The following is a 19,975-nucleotide window of genomic DNA, read 5'->3' as shown; positions in this document are numbered from 1 at the left end:
ATTGGACCTAGGTTGACATTTAAATGCTCACGAAATTTGCACCAGATTTGACTGCAATGAAGCAAATATGGCAGCAACCAGGACCAGGTTATGAGCTCGCAGGGCTGTGGACACCTGCCAAGCACCTTCCATTGAAATAAATGAGAATGCCAATAGCTTGGTGTTTCGCCACACCAACCTCTTTCTCTCTCTCACTTCCATGAGCTCCCTAAAAAAACTTCACTTCATACATCTGGCTTCTTATAATAAACCAACTAAAATTAAATGTGTTATCTAAATTATCTAAAACTACATGTAATCGCCTGATTATCACAATATTTGAAGAGATGAAGTATAATGCCTCGCCTGACACTCCTATTATAATGGTCATCTTAGCAGTTTACGTGATTCGGCTGTTGATTTTATTTTTATTTCCTCGCCGTGTGGTAAGATGTCTACATGCATAATGCAAGACGGGCAGCAGGCAGAACAGAGCTTTCACGCTAGGTTGTGTCAGGCCAAAACAAACGAGTTAATGTTGTGAAAATAGCCACTCTAAAAGCATTGACTTGGGTTGTTTGAAACACATAACACGCACATTGGGTTGCTGCAACCCAGAAAGAAATTGCGACAACCGATTAAAGTAACCCATAATTTGGTTTATTCATCATCTTGGGTAGAAAACCACCCACATTTGGGTTGTTTCAAACCCAACCTCTAATCTCTGCAATTACAGACATTCACATTTGGACTCCAACCATTTTTTTTACAAATATTGTCAGACAAAAATGATTTGGCGGAATTGGGCTTATTTATATTTAAACTCACTTTTACTTTTGCACTTGCTTACGATAATACAACCAATCCCCATATAATAAAAACATAGCCATGTATTAAAATGCGACAACCACAAATAGAGGTGATAAAATTGTATGTTTTAGAAAAAACATGTTCTTATTGCTACATTGTACATATTTAAATCTTACACAACAGCAAACCTTTTCGTTTGTATAAATAAATGATTGATTGATGGTCATTGAAATGGAAAGATCAAGGCTGTGATGTGAGATATTAAAAAAAATGTTTTTTAATAATTGCTGTCACATTATGAGAATGACTTAATAATGACCTGTTCAATGTGACAATTATTTCAGTACAATTGCAGGAAAACTAAACATGAGAATCAAATGAATGCGCCATTGCCTTCAGTGGTTTTGCTTTCATGGAGAATTTCACAGAAGATTGATGGATGACTGATGGATGCGTTCAATCATGACCGGAGGATGATGGATATAAATATGATGGATAAAATCATTTTTTATGACCGAAGCAAGGAACGGATCCTGCGTAAACCGACTTCAAATTCAACATTTGTTTATCAATCCGTATTTTTCCTCATGAATAAATGCAGAGAGAACAACAATCTAATTCCAAATCAAATGCAGAAAATGCACAGCCTTCTATTTCCCTGCAAAGGTTTTACTTAATGTTGCCAAATGAAATATTGTGTCCCATCGGTTGTAGCTAAAGAACCGTAACTTGAAGAAGATAAATCAGTGTACCGTCACAAGGGCACTAATAGGCTAGAGGTCAGGCAATGCGCAGTTCATCACGAACACTTTAATGTAATAAATCTAGTGAAGGAGCATGATCTATAACTACTGCAGAAACCATCTGGACCCTGCCGCTAATGCAAATAACTCAGGCAGCTGATGAAAACGACAATATGGACTGATACCGTGAAATCGCCTACTGCTACATGTGATTTAGAGACACACGGCACTAGATTCAACATCCTTGATCCTAAGCCGACACAGTATCAACCAACCGGATTTTCAATGTTCCCCATTCAGCAAGCCAAAGGTGACTATGAGATGTAAGGTTAAGAATCTTGTATAGTTTGCTGTAGATATTCATCCATCTGGAAACAGAGAACAGAGTCGAGTTTATGGGTGTTTAAAATGAATGCATGCTATTATTGGAGCAACACAGTATTGAGATTCCTAGTAACACCACAAATGGTCATTAGACTTCATTCTTGGCAAGCCGGAGTAAAGTTTCTGCCAAGGATCAGACTACACAACACAACACAAATCAAATCATGCTGTGTCTTTTGTCTGCTGATGGTGACAGCAACTCTTACACCCTCGTCCATTATTATTAACTTTATCAGCACAGTAGATGTTGTTCCACGCCAATAATATTAAGCCTCCTTCAAGTGGAGTATAGCTATACAAACCTTAGAACCACTTTAAAATATAAAAAGACATTTATGTTGATCATGCTCCGTTAGAGCTGAGTTATTATCACCAGGAGACATCCTCAACTCAGCATCACTCATTAATCAAATGCTAAAGCAAAATCTTACAGTCCCGAGGCTATTTTATATTCATTCTCCATCCAGCTTTCTTCGTGGGCTATTTTGGTTAGTTGCGGTTCATTAAATCTTGTTTTGATGAACACATTCTTCTTATATAGTGACTGCGGTACGTCAGCGTAATTCAAGTTCGGCGTCCCTGGTTGTTCTCTATCAAGATGTAAAGTGCAAATTGAAATGACTGAAAGGGGACATTACATACGACACATAATCAAGACTCATACTTTACGTTCTGTGGGATGTTCTCAAAATCCATCTGTGTTAGGATCTAGCGGGATTCATTTACAGAGGAGCCATGCCAGCTTCTGTCACAAATATGATGCCTGATGGCATTGTCGTCCTTTAAGAGGAGATTGCGAGAGGGCGGCTTTACCATGAAAACAAAACACTGTAAGGGTCAGTAAAACTTCTTAGCTAAAGTCTAGTACGTCGATGATAAGGTAACCTGTTTTGTTTTTTTAATTTCTTGCAATTTCCCCAAAAAATGTAAATGCTGTTGATTCTATCAGAGGGGGAGAAAATGACTTCCGTCGCAGTTTTTATTGGTTTTCATGAGCGATGAACCTTGCAAATGTTATAGAGGACTGTGCACTATAATGTTTGCCGAGCATCCTCGGGCAAGCTGAACTCCGCTGCAGTCATCAACACGCGAGCGCTCTCAACTCTGCAGATGGATTATCCACAAGTATGGGCAAAAGATGTTCGCCACTGTAGGGGACAAGAATGAGGCGCATTGTGTTTTTATGACTGATTTTAAAGGAATAGAAAGTGTCAATTCTGTTATCATTTACTCACACTCAAGTTATTCCAAACCTGTATAAACTTTGTTGTTTGGCTGAACACAAAGAAAGATATTTGGTACATGTTTGTAACCAAACTGTTCTGGGGTACTACTGAATACCATGGTGGGAAACAAAATGGTACTGTCGACTGTGAATGAGAGACATACATAACATCCCAATTATTATTTTGAATCCAAGCAGCGTACATCATTAGATATAAACAATACATCATTTTAATTGAGAGTGGATACACAGGGGAGCGAAATGTAATACACTCATAGATTAATATAAAAAACACCATCTGATGCAGGGACTTGATATGAAGAAAACAAACAGAACTACACAGACCATTAGCTCCCGTAGTCTTCAAACGGGTGTCCATCACATTCTCATTTTTATCTCTCCATCTCTCACTGTGTCTCACTGAGGGCCAACTGTTTTACACAACTCCCACCGTGTCAAATATTACCCCACAGATCCAGATCAGGTGGCTATTCAAAAGCTCGCCGTCGAATCAAAATCCACACCTGGAGAATTATTTCTGAATTAGAGACTTCAAGACAATTTGATTGAAACTTTGCACTTCCAGAATACGGAGCGATTTTGATCTCATTAATTATTCACAGTTCAACCACGATGTTGAATGGTAAGGTTGAATCTGATTGGCTAAACAGGATGACAACTCAAGTGGGTGGGACAGCAAAGAGTCTCTTGAAAATACACACACACAAATCCAAAGCGATTCACACGTCAGTGACGATTTGCACATTCAAAGATCATGTTGTACATTTTAAACTTTCGAAAAATTGGTGCACAGTTGTATGACGTATTTTCGGAGAAAAATATATTTTATGTGTATATATGCTGTATATATATATATATATATATATATATATACTGTATATATATATATATAATTTGTGCGCATGAATTTGGTTTCATGCATGTGAAACTGGCTACGCAGTACATCGTGTGAATAATTAATGAGTCTAATATCGCTCCATACCTTCATGCCTTCCAAATGTCTGTCAATTTTGATTGTTAAATATTCAGTCATTGACCCATGCATGCACACAAACAGCATTTTAATTATTTCTCTGAAGGCCTTTCTCTCATATCATCCTGATGCAAAGCAGCTGCCAAGAATCAATACAAGAATTTCAGTTTAGAATATAAATTTGTTAGGATTTTGCATTTTTGGCACACTGTGAGCAATACTCAAAATACAAAATTAAATTAAAGTTAAATCAAATTGGCTTTATCTGTCGTTTGAATTCAATTTGGCTAAACTAAATATATATATGCAATTCAACTAGATTTTAAAGGGATAGTTCACCCAAAAAGGAAAATTCTGTCATCATTAAGTCACCCTTGTGTGATTTCATACCTGTATAAATGACTTTGTTCTGATAAACACTTCTCGGACATCCAGATCCAGAAAGATTTAATAGCAGTCAAAGGTGCACAAAACTGTTTGTTTTCCTAAATTCTTCAACATATATAATTTTGTGTTCAACAGAACAATAAAGATAAACACTATATTTTTTTCTACTATGGTGATGGATATATCAGAACTGTAAATGTATCATATTCTTCCAAATATATTTCTTTGTGTTCAAAAGAACAAAGAAACACAGGTTTGAAACAACCCGAGGGTGAATAAATGATGACAAAATAAAAAATTTTGGGTGAACTATCCCCTTAAGTATAATTTTAATTCCTGTAAAGCCAGTTTTATTTTACATATTTAATTTGAACTATTACAGATTTGTTTTAGCATGTTGGATAAGGGACAAACCCAGCAGTTGGGATAAATTAACACAGAAAAATGGTTTATAATTGTTTCAACAATGGGTTAAAACATCCCAGCATTTTGCGGAAAAACCACCCAACGGTTGCGTTTGTCCCTTATTGACCCAACTTTGACTTGAAAATAACCTAGTGCATCACAAAAGATAAGTTTAAGCCATGCATTACGCATTGCAATGCACTTTGACTCAAATGTTAAAGTGTAAAAAAGCACAAGTGCTGTGTATGTTCTTTAGCATGTGTTGGGCTGACAGTAATAGAAGGGTTTATTTGTGCGCCAATCATTTGTCACAGTTCACGCCCTCCCTCACCTACACACAGTGGATAAGCAAGGCTGCTGCAGACTGGAGGCGAGTCAGTGCTCGTAAGCAAATATGCTTGTGTACACACTGATGGATTTACACATGTGCGTGCACACACATCCATGGACTCTGTGACATTCCAGTCGCATAAAAAATACATGATGATGGGGTTCTGTCTCGCCCTCCTGTGGATCAAGTGTTGGGAGGTGAGAGGATACATCAGGTATCAACGCATCGGTGATGCTTAAACACAAGCAGATAATAATAATGTCTGTAAATGACAGAAAACTGTGTACAGTGATATTGGGGAAAACAACAGATTCTGTAAGTTACAATCATTCTGAATGCTATAAAATGCCAAGGCAAGAATTTTAATGTGTAAATTTAAATGTTAAGCGCATAGAGTATGTTGTTCTGTTTAATGTTTCTTTTGTCTTGTTTTTACTTTTCTTCAAAATCCCAAAGCTCGAAACAAAGTAGAAAACTGCAATTAAATATGCCTGGTTTTTTTTCGGCTTGTATTTTTTATTTCAAAGAGAACCAACATATAGTTAAAAAAGAAACATCCCTCAACATTTAGGCCTTGTCCCAGAGGTCTGCACTTATCTGCCGACTTCAAAGAATTGTGTGTTATCTGCTTTTCGTATCTTTTTTCATTTATCCCCAAAATGGTCTGTTGGTGGAGGCGTCACATCATGATGACATGGGTCATGACAGACCCATGTCTTTTGTCTTAGCCCCGCCCCCTTGTTTCCTTATTCATTATCCCGTTATCCCCTTGACCTGTTGCCCTCCTTATGCCTCTTTTGTTCCTCTCCTATTTAATGCCCTTGTGTTTGCTGTCCTGTGCTGGTTCGTTTGTCTGCATCCCTGTCTTGCCCTGTTGCCCCTGGTCTCTATGTTAGTCAAGTTTTGATATGTTAAAGTGTTTGTTCTCGGTTTCGCCCTCTAGGGTTATTGAGTTATGTGTTGTCCATGTTAAATAAATGTCTTTCGAAGACCTGTATGCACTTGTGCATTTGTTGACTCAAACCCTCAACGTTGGCACTCACCTTTAACCTTTAAAATTATATTTCTTCAAGCAATTGCAAATCTGTGCTGTGATTGTTGTTTGCAGAATCAAATCCCAAAACCAATACCTATTCATTACATAAAGCAAAATTGGCATTGCATGTGTAAATAACACTAGACAATGACTTTCAGCGGCCACCAAACAATGTTGGCTTCTGCCCATGGAAACCTCCAAAATGAAATGATAGGACTCATCCTTCAGCACCTCCTCCACAGTCTGGAGGGGATAACATGTTTCCAATTTACCTGATCCATCCCAGAAGACTGTAATTGTTTACCAGAATGCATATGAGCATCATCTGCAGGATATTTTAAACGTCCATCCCTACAGCAATGGTTCCCACAAAATAATACAGAAGTCCAAATAGCTCTGCCTTGATTATTAGCACATTATAAGGTTGAACATTTCACCCTCTCAGACTTAGGTAATGCATCTATGTGACATTAGCTTGCGCAGCATTTGATATTTGTGTCCACAGCACTTCGGAGTACCCTCAGTATGTGTACACCTGCTCTAGTGTGCTCAACAGAAGGTGACCGCAGTGGACTGAGGCATGCCATCTGTCCTTAAGACAAATGGAATAAATGGGTGCAGAATCCCCACTGCACAATCAGCATTGCCATGTAGGACAGCAAAGGAAAGACTTTCCTAGAAGGTTTGACCACCAAATTCTCATGCGGGTAAAGATGCCAGATGGCTACTACCAACAGCTGGCAAGAAAATAGTGAAGTAAAATTTAAAGCTTTTTTGCTTCACCAAACATCCTAGCGTGCAGATAAAAGTTTGATTTCATGACAAATCTCTCTTAAACAGTAGTTTTAGAAAACAGCATCAAAATAGCATGCCCAGTGAAACACCACAGCTCAACATTTCCCACAATTCAAAAACAGTCTCTTATAATTGGCCTAAAACATTTCTGGACCTTCATTTAGCCACATTTTATTATCTCACAATAATAATAATCATGTGAATGGGATGGGATGGGATGGGATGGAATGGAATGGAATGGAATGGAATGGAATGGAATAGAATAGAATAGAATAGAATGGAATAGAATAGAGTAGAATCGCATAGGTTGGGATGGGATGGGATGGGATGGAATGGAATGGAATGGAATGGAATGGAATGGAATGGAATGGAATGGAATAGAATAGAATAGAATAGAATGGAATAGAATAGAGTAGAATCGCATAGGTTGGGATGGGATGGGATGGGATGGAATGGAATGGAATGGAATGGAATGGAATGGAATGGAATGGAATGGAATGGAATAGAATAGAATAGAATAGAATGGAATAGAATAGAGTAGAATCGCATAGGTTGGGATGGGATGGGATGTAATAAGATGGAATGCAATTACTGTAGCCTACATAAGCTTTTTTCTGCATTTTAATTCATTCAGGTCATTTTTATTAAAGGGCAAATGTCCTTGTGATTGTAACTGTGGCATGTAACTGTTATGTAGTCTAAAAAAGATACCTTGCCATTTTATTTCCTGATTGTTTCTTAAAAAATACTGAAAAGTGTTAATGTTGTATAGCCAGTTAGCATTATTTCATTTGACAAGTAAACCATAACACACTCTTATAAATTGTGCTCAACGTTTCTTCACTGCGATGACATTAAAGAACCATTTTTGGTTCTGCAAATACCCATTCACTTAAAGATCTCTAAAATAATACACTGTCCATATTGTTTATTCTTTGAAGAACATTTTTTCACTATAAGGAACAAAAAGGTTATTTTGGTTTTAAATGTTCTTTATGGAACAATTCAGGAATTTTATGACATCATGCAGCACCTTTTTTATTCAGTACATACATACACAGGACCTCTTAAGCCTTGGTGTTAAAGTAAATTAAAAATATCATATAATTATCTAAGTTATTTATCTATATTATTTAGCGGTTTAAGACAAGGTTGGTAAAGGTTGTCTGAAATATCCTTCTCGCTATATGTCTCTGTTAGGAAAAAAAAACACAGCAACTCAAATATTCAGATTAACATCATTCATGACTCAGGTAATGCTACAGATAAGCGTTGGAGCAAATGGAGCAGTGGAGCATGAGGAGAACATTAGCTTCTAACAAGATAACAGTAAAACTGTAAAAATATTACACGTCTGATGGCTACTCGGCTGTAACATGGCAACAATGTCCAGCTGAACATCTTATTATCATAATATTGGTTTGAACGCTAGCCAGCATGAAACATATTTTATTGCAATTTGGTCAAATTGTCTGCGATTCTTTTTTTTACCGGCTATTTGAAGGACCAACGTAGGAGATGGCCTTATGAGGCTTATCAAAGCAGCAAGCCCACTCTGCCTTGGCCTCATTTGCAGATTCAGTGCTTACCACGATAGCGAGAAGCACATATTTAATTGACTGTGCATACTTCAATGCTTCGCGTGTGAGGAAAATCCAAGTTTATGGTGGCCTGGGCGAGAGAGGGAGAGAGTGGGCAATACGTTCCACGAAATCAATGTGCCAATAAAAGCCAAGATCCAAAACATGAATGAGTGATTCGGTGACATTAAAAATACATTACGGGCCAATCTGTGAACCAGCAGGGATTTGCTGGACTGTCTCTGAGCTGCCAGTGAGAGCACTGTATAGCGCGGAGGCCCGGCACTTAGTGCACTAAACTGAAAATCAATAATCACTGTTGTCATTAGTGACTATGACTGTTCTTATCAGTATTTTTGCTTAGTGATTGATGGATTGGCCTTTCTGGAGTTTGGTTACAGCGGCGATAACAGCACGATCCGTGTTTACTGTGATGTTCATTGGGCACATCCGAAATGAGCCAATGTGGTTCCTGCGGCGTAACCGTGACAACGTGTCAATGGTGGCCAAGGAAAGTTTGGTTACAAGCATTCTTCCAAATATCTTTCTCTGTGTTCATCAGAACAAAGAAATGTATACAGATTTGGAACAACTTGAGGTGTGTGTAAATTATTTTATTTTGGGAAAGAAAACGTATAGGGCCTGATGTCAGTTTGTGGTCAATTATCCTTATTTCTTTATGCATTGTGTCACAGATTTTCAACACATTTGTGTCCTCGAACATGTCAACTCGCTCAACAAGCAAAAGAAGCCACAGTGTGCAATGAAGCACAATACTGAAAAAAGTGTTGAAAGATGTGTGAGGTGTGTTGCTTTACAATTTTTGATTTTAAAAATAATTATTTTATAAAAGCAAAAGTAGGTAGTGGATATAAAAATATATTAAAGTCCTGTATTTTGCACAGCAATAGGATTTCCACCAACTAGCAGATCATCATTAAAATAGCCTACGCAAGAACTTTCTCACTGTGGCGGAGAGAGTAATGGAATTTTGTTCAATTTGCTTTTCCACTTGTTGACCCCTGAGTGAAAAATCGTCGATGCGGTGATGTGTGAAAACAGATAATTGGACAGGCAGTCATCAGATAACAGTATCTCTCTCTGCATGATTTATCTGACGAACTAAGCCACATTCCAATACGACACAATATCTTCCAAAACCCAATATTGACACGAAGCATACAGCTAAAAGTGCGGGGCAGAATAGTCTGTTGGCAGTGCAAATAGACAGATGGTTAAATGTAGGGCAGCTGTGTGCCACCATTTAGAGCCTGTTTTGTCCGAACGTCGGTCTCACCTCAGAGAGACTCAGTCGGTTATAAAATGAACACTTGCTCCAAATGCAAATATTATACCCATTTATACATTTGGCAGATGCTTTTTGTCCAAAGTGCCTGACACGCATGTAGGTTCACCTTGTGATAAAATTAGTTAATAAATATCCATATTTTGTGTGGAAAATGCAAATAATTGCCAGATTTTTGCTAAACAGGTATCAGCGTGTTTTTTTCATTTGAATTCAGTGGTAAATTTTAATTTTTAAACATGCTTCTAAATATTTAAATAATATGGAAACGGTGAGGCCTCTAGGCAACATCGCCGATTGAGCCAACTAAATCAACCAACTTGACTGGCAGGCATTACCCGATGGCACAACAAGTTATGGTTGAGAACAATAATGGCGTTTCAGGTAGGCTATCTGCCTGTTGTACAAATGTTGTTCATAAATCATTGAGTCACACAGTTGACCACCCAGAAGCGGCAGACATTTGCATATTGGCTTAATTGGTTATTGTGGCTGTATGTGATTTAAAAAGTGCACCGAATGCTACATCAAAAATTAAATCTATAAACAGGAAAATTCCCAGATTTTTCATATCTCATGCTATGATTTTACCTAAATTTGTATTGTCATATAATGGAATGGACTGGGATGGAATCTTTATTGTCACTACACACATTGAAATTGGATGCAAATCCTTCGGTGTAATAAACGTCTGGTCTAGGTCTACAGACATTTGGTATTTATAACAAGAGATGGCAGCATTTTAATGTAATGTGTAAAGTTAGATTTAGTGGTATTTGAAAACTGCTTTGGTACATTTAATGCACTGAAGATTTATGAACTCAATCGCCATCTGCTGGGGCAACGTGTTAAGCCACGTGTTTGCAGTACACGGCAATGTCTGATACTCTAGCTGGATGCCGTATGTTGATATATTATTGTCTTCTGTTCTTATTGTTTATCTCGTGCCCTTTCACTCGGTCTTTCTCGAGAGGAATTGACATAATACAAATGTAATTGACTCAGTCGGCTGTCTCCATCCGCGAGGGGGCGACATCACAGAACCTGCGCAGACTATTCGCGCTTCTTCTTCGGCGAGTGTCCACCATCCTCCACTTCCTCTACGAAATCATGGCGGTGCACGGCCCGCTTGTGAAGATCCACCCGGTGGTTTTAGCATCGATAGTTGACTCCTACGAGCGCAGAAATGAAGGGGCAAGTCGTGTTATCGGAACATTATTGGGTGAGACGTTTAATTCGACGCGTATTTGAACGGGTTGCGTTTAAAAATGGCAACACGCGTCGTTGTGTTGTGAAGCATGTGTTGTAGGCGATCAGGATAACTGGAGTGCATTGAATATGCGATCATGTGCTAGATGGTCATTTATCATATATTGTCTTTATCATTATTTCAATTGTTTAATTTGTGTCTCGCAGGAACCATAGAAAAACATTCAGTTGAAGTCACCAACTGCTTCTCTGTTCCTCACAATGAGTCTGAAGATGAGGTGAGACAAAACAATAATGTGGTGGTGCTGGGGGTACAATGGCACAGAGATGATGCCAATTGTTAATACCATGGTAGTTTGGTATATAACGTGTTAATGAATGATTTTCATAGTTATATTTCACAAGCTTTACGTGGTTCCCTTTGGTACTTTAAATAATATGGTATTACAATGTTCTAAAGTTATTAAGCACTTAGGTCGAATGGTTATTGTAGTCTTACATTTTGTGTATTCTTAGTACAAAACAAAGTAATGTTTCAACAGTCCATTTATTTTTTAAACATGGGCTGATACTTGAACATTTATATGTAGTTGCTTGAAGTATTTATTGATGCAAAACCTCTATTATTGCCACCCGTTGACCTCTTTTGTGTATCTCTTCTAGGTTGCTGTGGACATGGAGTTTGCCAAGAACATGTATGAGCTGCATAAGAAGGTTTCACCGAGTGAAGTTATTATTGGATGGTATGTGGTCACAATTGGGCTTCTCGACCAGTGCCCGTACAATGCACTAACCCATTGTGGTGTCTTTGCATTCATACTGTCTCTGATCATGTTAAAGAATATGCTTACAAAGGTTCATCTTGCCTCTTTTATAGGTATGCCACTGGATTTGACATCACAGAGCACTCTGTTCTGATTCACGAGTATTACAGCCGAGAGGCTTCAAATCCCATTCACCTCACAGTGGACACGGCACTTCAGAGCAACAAAATGAACATCCGTGCCTACGTCAGGTCGGTTGTCCTGTCTTTCTCTTCTCGTTCACATTGTGTATTCGTCATTTTTTCAGTTAATATTTACTTTAATTTCCTCCCATTTGAGTTGTTCCAAATCTGTATAAATTGCTTTCTTCTGATGAACACGGAGAGATATTTGGATGAAATGCTCACAACCAGGCAAATTTGTCCCCACATTGACTTTTTGCTTCTTTGTGCTTGTAGTTCACAGATGGGTGTCCCAGGCAAGACAGTTGGTGTCATGTTCACCCCACTGACAGTCAAGTATATTTACTATGACACAGAGCGCATTGGAGGTCAGATAATATCCCATTTACAAAATGCAATGAATTTCGCTAGTTACTACTTAAGAGTGCATTCTAATAATGGATAAAACCCATCTCTTGGCAGTTGACCTCCTACAAAGAACTCGAGCTGCTCCCAATCGCACCAACGGACTGACCACAGATCTGGCCCAGGTGGGCGGTGCCGCTGGACGCATCCAGGAAATGCTATCCACAGTGCTTACATATATAGAGGATGTTATGGTGAGTGTCTCTTTAGAAGATTACTTAGAGTTTACAGTTATTACTTAACAATGAATTTTAAACTGTATTTTGTTAATTCTTCTAAAATATCTTTGCACGTGAGTGACTACAACAGCTATATGACAACTTTAAAATTAGTTTGTCAAAACGTGGTTAAAACAGGAGAAACATGATGTGACCCAGTTCTTGCATCTGCATATATATATATTTTATCCATGAATTTAAGCAATATCCAACTACGTTTTCAGTATTTTCATACAATAGACTGGAAGGTTTCAATAGTTGGATTCCTTTTATATACATAATTTTAGTTTGATCAAAACCTGCTCCGCTTTGTCCAGTGCTCCGCTTTGTCCAGTGCTCCGCTTTGTCCAGTGCTCCGCTTTAGCCAGTGCTCCGCTTTAGCCAGTGCTCCGCTTTGTCCAGTGCTCCGCTTTGTCCAGTGCTCCTCTTTGTCCAGTGCTCCTCTTTGTCCAGTGCTCCTCTTTGTCCAGTGCTCCGCTTTGTCCAGTGCTCCGCTTTAGCCAGTGCTCCGCTTTGTCCGGTGCTCCGCTTTGTCCGGTGCTCCGCATTGTCCGGTGCTCCGCTTTGTCCGGTGCTCCGCTTTGTCCGGTGCTCCGCTTTGTCCGGTGCTCCGCGCTGTCCAGTGCTCCGCTTTGTCCAGTGCTCCGCTTTGTCCAGTGCTCCGCTTTGTCCAGTGCTCCGCTTGAACCAGTGCTCCGCTTTGTCTAGTGCTCCGCTTTAGCCAGTGCTCCGCTTTAGCCAGTGCTCCGCTTTGTCCAGTGCTCCGCTTTGTCCAGTGCTCCGCTTTAGCCAGTGCTCCGCTTTGTCCAGTGCTCCGCTTGAACCAGTGCTCCGCTTTGTCCAGTGCTCCGCTTTAGCCAGTGCTCCGCTTTAGCCAGTGCTCCGCTTTGTCCAGTGCTCCGCTTTGTCCAGTGCTCCGCTTTAGCCAGTGCTCCGCTTTGTCCAGTGCTCCGCTTTGTCCAGTGCTCCGCTTTATCCAGTGCTCCGCTTTATCCAGTGCTCCGCTTTAGCCAGTGCTCCGCTTTAGCCAGTGCTCCGCTTTAGCCAGTGCTCCGCTTTGTCCAGTGCTCCGCTTTGTCCAGTGCTCCGCTTTGTCCAGTGCTCCGCTTTAGCCAGTGCTCCGCTTTAGCCAGTGCTCCGCTTTGTCCAGTGCTCCGCTTTGTCCAGTGCTCCGCTTTGTCCAGTGCTCCGCTTTGTCCAGTGCTCCGCTTGGTCCAGTGCTCCTCTTTGTCCAGTGCTCCTCTTTGTCCAGTGCTCCGCTTTGTCCAGTGCTCCGCTTTGTCCAGTGCTCCGCTTTGTCCAGTGCTCCTCTTTGTCCAGTGCTCCTCTTTGTCCAGTGCTCCGCTTTGTCCAGTGCTCCTCTTTGTCCAGTGCTCCGCTTTGTCCAGTGCTCCGCTTTGTCCAGTGCTCCCCTTTGTCCAGTGCTCCTCTTTGTCCAGTGCTCCTCTTTGTCCAGTGCTCCTCTTTGTCCAGTGCTCCTCTTTGTCCAGTGCTCCGCTTTGTCCAGTGCTCCGCTTTGTCCAGTGCTCCGCTTTAGCCAGTGCTCCGCTTTGTCCAGTGCTCCGCTTTGTCCAGTGCTCCGCTTTAGCCAGTGCTCCGCTTTAGCCAGTGCTTTTTTCTGATTACTAAACAATCTGAAAAAAATAACATTTCTTATTCTAGTCTGGTAAGGTGATGGCAGATAACAGTGTCGGTCGCTACCTGATGGATCTTGTGAACAAAGTGCCCAAGATCTCCGCAGAAGACTTTGAAAGCATGTTGAACTCCAACATTAATGTGAGTGACATTCTGAAATATTGCGTATTTGACATGCTTTAACATGTTAAACTGAGAAAAAGTTGTGCCGGTGCTTCTGAAATGCTTAAACCTTTCTGTTTCTCGCAGGATCTGCTGATGGTGACCTACCTGGCCAATCTCACTCAAGCTCAGATCTCGCTCAATGAGAAACTAGTTGTTCTGTAGATGGAAATAAAAAATAAAACCTGTTTGTCATTCCAACAACCTTTGTGTGATATTTGTTAACTGTGTTTATCCGTTTTATCCTGACAACCTGTGAAAAATAACATTACGTTTAACTATCTAAAAGAAACCGACATTACATAAGCTGTTGGAAAAGACAGACAGAAGACCCAAAACGTTAGCCCGTGGACCGTAATGACGTCTGTTTTGATGCTGTCAGCGGACAAGTAGGCATACGTCATGCTCGGTAAATCAATGACGTCACCAGGAAGACCGCCGATGGAAAGATGGCTGCGTTCCGCTGTCGGCGTGACCCGTGCGGTTTCATCTGTCTCATTTTAACTTATTTCAGCGTTTTTTATGCCGACTATGTCGTGATACAATACGTATTGATCCCCGCGTATTCCGGAAGGTGAGTGTTTATATCGCAATGCTTGATGTTTGGAGCACGTAACGGTAGCCGCATTTGATGTGCTCATCTGTTTATTATTGTTCTATGCAATCTCCCATAACATCAGCCGAAGTAATGCGTATTCAAAACTACTGTGCTTGCTGACTTTGTAATCGCATTTCTTTGCGTTTGAATAAATGCAAGTTATAGACCCACGTCGTTGCCATTCTTGCAGTAGTGCACCATTCAGCGTCTTGTTACTACTACGCTGCCGGTCTCTTTTTACATCAGGTTTAGGGTTTCTGGTTGTATCATATTTGAGATCGAGATGCTACTTGATCACCAAATGGTTCCTACGCGTTTACTACAATAAAACCTTGGTTCCTTTTCTTAAGGGTATGACTATCAAGGCACTAAAAGATAAAGCATGTTTGTAGATTTGTTGTCTCAATCATTGTTGGCACTGAAATTATTAGGATATGTATCATGGTACTAGAGATGCACTGATACATCGCTACAGATATTTAATGGCCGATTTCTAATTCATCTAACCTATGTACGGGTTGTGGCATGAAGGCGGCGAATAACAAATCAAAAGTAAAGTTGCCCTATTGTCTTATTTTTGGTTCTAATTCATAGCTTAAAGGGATACTTTACTAGCAAATCAAAATTCCCATATGTTTTAATCACCCTCAAGGTTTCCTGACTGAATATGGTTTTCTTCTTGAAGAACAATGCAGTCTGGGTTATCACGTATCACAACCAAGCGGTTGAATGGGAGCCAACGAGTGTTGACTTTTTGAAGCTTCAAAAACTGCATCCATCGATCAGAGAACTGCTCGACACGGCTCCGTGGTCTTAACAAAGGTCTTCTGAAGCGAATCCATGCGTTTGTTTAAGAAACATTTCCATGTGGACAGCGCCATTAACTTTGATGTCTAGCTTCCGTCATCTCTCGGATGCGCGTGAACCAGAGGCTTGTTTTAGATTTAAATAAATAATCAATTTTAGTGAAAAAGCGAGCAGTGTCGGCCAGAAATATCGTATCAGTGCATCCTTGTATAGTACCATACAAAGACCATGGTACAAGTATGGTAATCATTCAGTACCATGGCATGCATCAGTACCATGGTATTACCATCTGATGCCATCACTGTACCATGATACTACCATAGTGTTTATTTTTATTTTTTGTAAGGCACTGTTCTAGGGCTGTACATCTCCAGTCCAGTTAAAACCCTGATCAAACACATTCAACATTTTACGCAGGTGTGATTTAGGTTGGAACAAAACTCTACGGGACCCTGGACTGTATGTACTACCTGGAAGTTTTGAGTCACATTTGTTGTTTTTTATTTCTTTTCTTTGTGTTTAGTGTATGGTGCACTCTCCATGGATCTGTGTTTAATATTATTCTGTTACTACTGCTGGCGTGCCATTCTAAAGCGGTGTTCTCTGACCCTGGTGAGTGTTCTTGGGGCTGACAATGGCCATTTCTTGTTATTTACGGCCCAAACGGGTTTGATCTTATTATCGGATTCATTCCGGCTCTGTGGTTCATATGCACAACAATCAGTCACCATTGACCTTTCTGTATCAAGTCATTAAAACTAAAGTCACTCTGCGTCCTTCATACAGATGTCATAATGTCACCATCACCTACTGCTTGTTTCAATTCGTTTTCTGATAAATCTATATGTCTGATCAAACATTGATGCATGTTTTAGTTTAGTCTGTGGGTGTGATAACAGTCGATTGTCTTTGTAGGTATGGTTCCTCTGCCCGAAACAGCCATCGACTTTTCTGACTTGAGGTCCCAGTCTAACCGGCTTAATGACAGAGTACGTTCAGTTTCTCTTCTTGATCTATTACTCATGCAACTGGATTAAAGTTGTTTCTGTGTACACTTACACTTTTGTTTTGTTTCTCTTACTGTTGTTTTTCTACATTTATGTGGGAATCGGAGAAACCAAACCTTACCCACAGTGTTTACAATATTTGCTCCTGATTTGCATCTGTTTTTGTTACTTGTCCTGTTGGTTTTTGTCAGGGCTGTGAGGGCTGGACAGTGTGCAGTCGCTGTGAGACGTATCGACCTCCCCGTGCCCATCACTGCACAGTTTGTCAGCGCTGCATCAGACGAATGGACCATCACTGCCCGTGGTCAGTCAACTTTATCCTCTACCATCAGGACGTCGACTCTTATTCAGGGTTGCCAGATCTGCTTAAAAAAACAGTCCAATCAAAACAAACCCAATGCCCAAAAACCAAAACACTAAATATCGCTCATCAAATGCACAGACAACCCATGAAGCTTACTAACATATCCTGTGTTTGGAACAGCGTAATAACATGCAGATATTTCTGCAGCATATAGTATGTGGTATGCAGGTCTAACATCACGCTTGCTTGAGATGCTGTATCCCATTGGACAATGTTCTGATCACAGTTTGTGCCTTTTATAGGATCAATAACTGTGTTGGAGAGCTCAATCAGAAATACTTCATACAGTTCCTTTTCTACACAGGTAAGGTTCAGCTCCGAAACATACTCGCATTGGCTTTTTGAATCCACGCAACCACGTTTGAGATCTTCCCGTTGGTCCTGTAAGATATATAATTTTAGTTTAGTAAAGATTTTAAAACTGGTCTACCTGTTCTTTGCGTATCTGTTGATTTGCAGGCATGGCCAGTCTATATTCCATGGCGCTCGTGGTGTCGGCATGGGTGTGGAGAATAAGGAGTGAAAGAGATGGAGATGGAGATGGAGATGAAGGAGAAGGAGAAGAAGCTCGCAGTAAACATCTGATTGTGTAAGTCACACATATCTTCTGAGATGCTTTATATATTGGATGCTCTACCATTTAGCATGTTTTGACTTCTTTCCAATGATCACAAGAGCCCGGAGAACATTAACGCCTGCTCACTGACTGTAGATCTTCATCTTTTGTTCCACAGGGCACATTATATTATTCTGTTGGTGGAGTCTATACTGTTTGGGGTTTTTGTCTTGGTTATTTTTTATGACCAGGTATGTATGAACATTACTTGTCCCATTATAACTTTATTAATAAAAATGGAATAAAGTAGAATTTAATTTTTTTTATAGAATACCAATATCGATTTTCTTTAAATTTATGATTAGAAAATGTCTCTAATCATTTCTCAATGTTCAATGTTGTCGTTGTAATAATTGTCTATTGATTTGCAAGGATATATATCATCAGATGTATACCATATAGGCACCTTTACTGCAAAGGCATTGTCATATTTCGTATTGATTTCGATTTATAAAAAAGAAAAGATTCCTGCATATTGCAACGCCTGAAACCTAAGCATACTTAAACCTTGATCTGCCTTGAGTACGTTTTTTTCCTATTGGAAGCTAAATCTTGATACCAAGTGTTGAAGGTTATATGTGCTTTTGTCTTTCTCTTTCACTCGTTTCAAGCTGGTGTCCATTATAACAGATGAGACGCCGATCGAGCAGATGAGAAACAGGCTGATGAAAGACAAGTCCACCAACACCCAACCGACACATGTTGCACACACGAGAAAACCCAAAATCGCATTGCTGAGGGAGGTGTTTGGACGCGGTAAGTTTATTTATGTGAACTACAGATGGTTAATATCAGTTGTCAGAAACACAATCACGTTAAATCTTTGCTACTTATGTTAATATTGTTTACAACAAAGTGTGTAACAAATCACAAGCAACTAGGCTGCATGCACAACCTTAAATGCCATATATAAGTTGCTTTACTGCGTCTCTCTTGCATTTTTAGGATCAATACTATGTTGGCTGTTCCCACTTCATTCTGCCCCTCCCTCTGCTGGTGGCATCAGTTATTCTGCACTTCCTGACTATGATGTGTAAAGTGTCTCTGGCATCGGCTCTTTTCTAACGTTCCATTAGTTTCATGTTAAGAACACTGTGAATGTTGTGGTGCCAAGTGCAGATTCACTCATTTTATTATAATGAATAAAAAGGGAGATTTTATTAGGATGAAGAATGCTGCTTTTGGTTCTTGAACACAAACTGTTTCAAGCTTCTTATCAGGACAAACGTTGTGCAAACACTATATCCCCTTTAGTTTTTGCCTAAATCATGATTTCTCGTCTCTTTAAGTGGCCATTTAATGGTTCGCTGTCAGATTATAATGTTCAAAGAAGTTTGTTGTTTTCTCTCCTTCTAACCTTTCCCCGACTTCTATGTATCTGAACACTGACAGGCTGTGTAATGCAAACTGACTTACACTAGGTCGTTATTTTTTTAAACGAACAGACGTTTTTATTTCAGGTAAATGCAATGGGTCTCTTTCGTTCTGTATTGTGTTTTAGCCTGTTCAAGTACATGGACTGTACTCCATTTTACAAATTTGGATTGTATATAAAGATGTATTTTATACCTTTTATTTCAGTTTCTGATGAATTGTTGCTGCATTTTCAGGGTACAGGACTACGTCGGAGTGCTTTTTTATTTGGTTTCTATTGATAATGTTTGACAGCTTGAGGGATGTGTGTACATAACAAACGAACCATGTATATTGATACTGTTTACATTGATATTTATTGTAATTTATCAGTGGATTTGTGCTGCTCCGACTTAAGTGAAGTAAAAGATGTCTTTTCATATTCTGGCTTTGTTTCTCTTTACAACATTATATAACATTTAGGGATAAAACTTTATTGGTGTGTATCAATTCATATGATAAATACATTGCAAAGTGTGGTTGCATTATGCATACATGAGCTTGCCCGTACAGTGTGGCAACCTTTAAAGTGTTTGTAGTGGATGGTTAACATTAATGTTTAATTGATGCACACCACATTTAATTGAGCAAGAACTCATTAATATGGGATCATATACATC

At 39.6% G+C, this 19,975-nt stretch overlaps 2 protein-coding genes across 2 annotated transcripts; both read left to right on the top strand.

The window, feature by feature from the left end:
• Positions 1-10,613: 10,613 nt before the first annotated feature.
• eif3f (eukaryotic translation initiation factor 3, subunit F) lies at positions 10,614-14,754 on the top strand. Its single transcript, XM_079463305.1, has 8 exons — positions 10,614-11,197; positions 11,392-11,462; positions 11,848-11,927; positions 12,062-12,199; positions 12,407-12,498; positions 12,593-12,729; positions 14,416-14,529; positions 14,638-14,754. The coding sequence occupies exons 1-8, from the start codon at positions 11,086-11,088 to the stop codon at positions 14,713-14,715; spliced, it is 822 nt and encodes a 273-aa protein (XP_079319431.1). The 5' UTR covers positions 10,614-11,085; the 3' UTR covers positions 14,716-14,754.
• Positions 14,755-14,952: 198 nt separating this feature from the next.
• Positions 14,953-19,740, top strand: LOC306897532 (palmitoyltransferase ZDHHC3). The gene is made up of 9 exons (XM_079462357.1): positions 14,953-15,124; positions 16,479-16,567; positions 16,871-16,944; positions 17,154-17,266; positions 17,569-17,630; positions 17,786-17,915; positions 18,061-18,133; positions 18,554-18,698; positions 18,888-19,740. The coding sequence occupies exons 1-9, from the start codon at positions 15,000-15,002 to the stop codon at positions 18,977-18,979; spliced, it is 903 nt and encodes a 300-aa protein (XP_079318483.1). The 5' UTR covers positions 14,953-14,999; the 3' UTR covers positions 18,980-19,740.
• The last annotated feature ends 235 nt before the right edge of the window (positions 19,741-19,975 follow it).

Source organism: Barbatula barbatula, assembly GCF_947034865.1.
Source record: "Barbatula barbatula genome assembly, chromosome: 8".
NCBI lineage: Eukaryota > Metazoa > Chordata > Actinopteri > Cypriniformes > Nemacheilidae > Barbatula > Barbatula barbatula.
The sequence above is the reverse complement of the archived record's forward strand: the minus strand, read 5'-3'. Positions and strand labels throughout refer to the sequence as shown.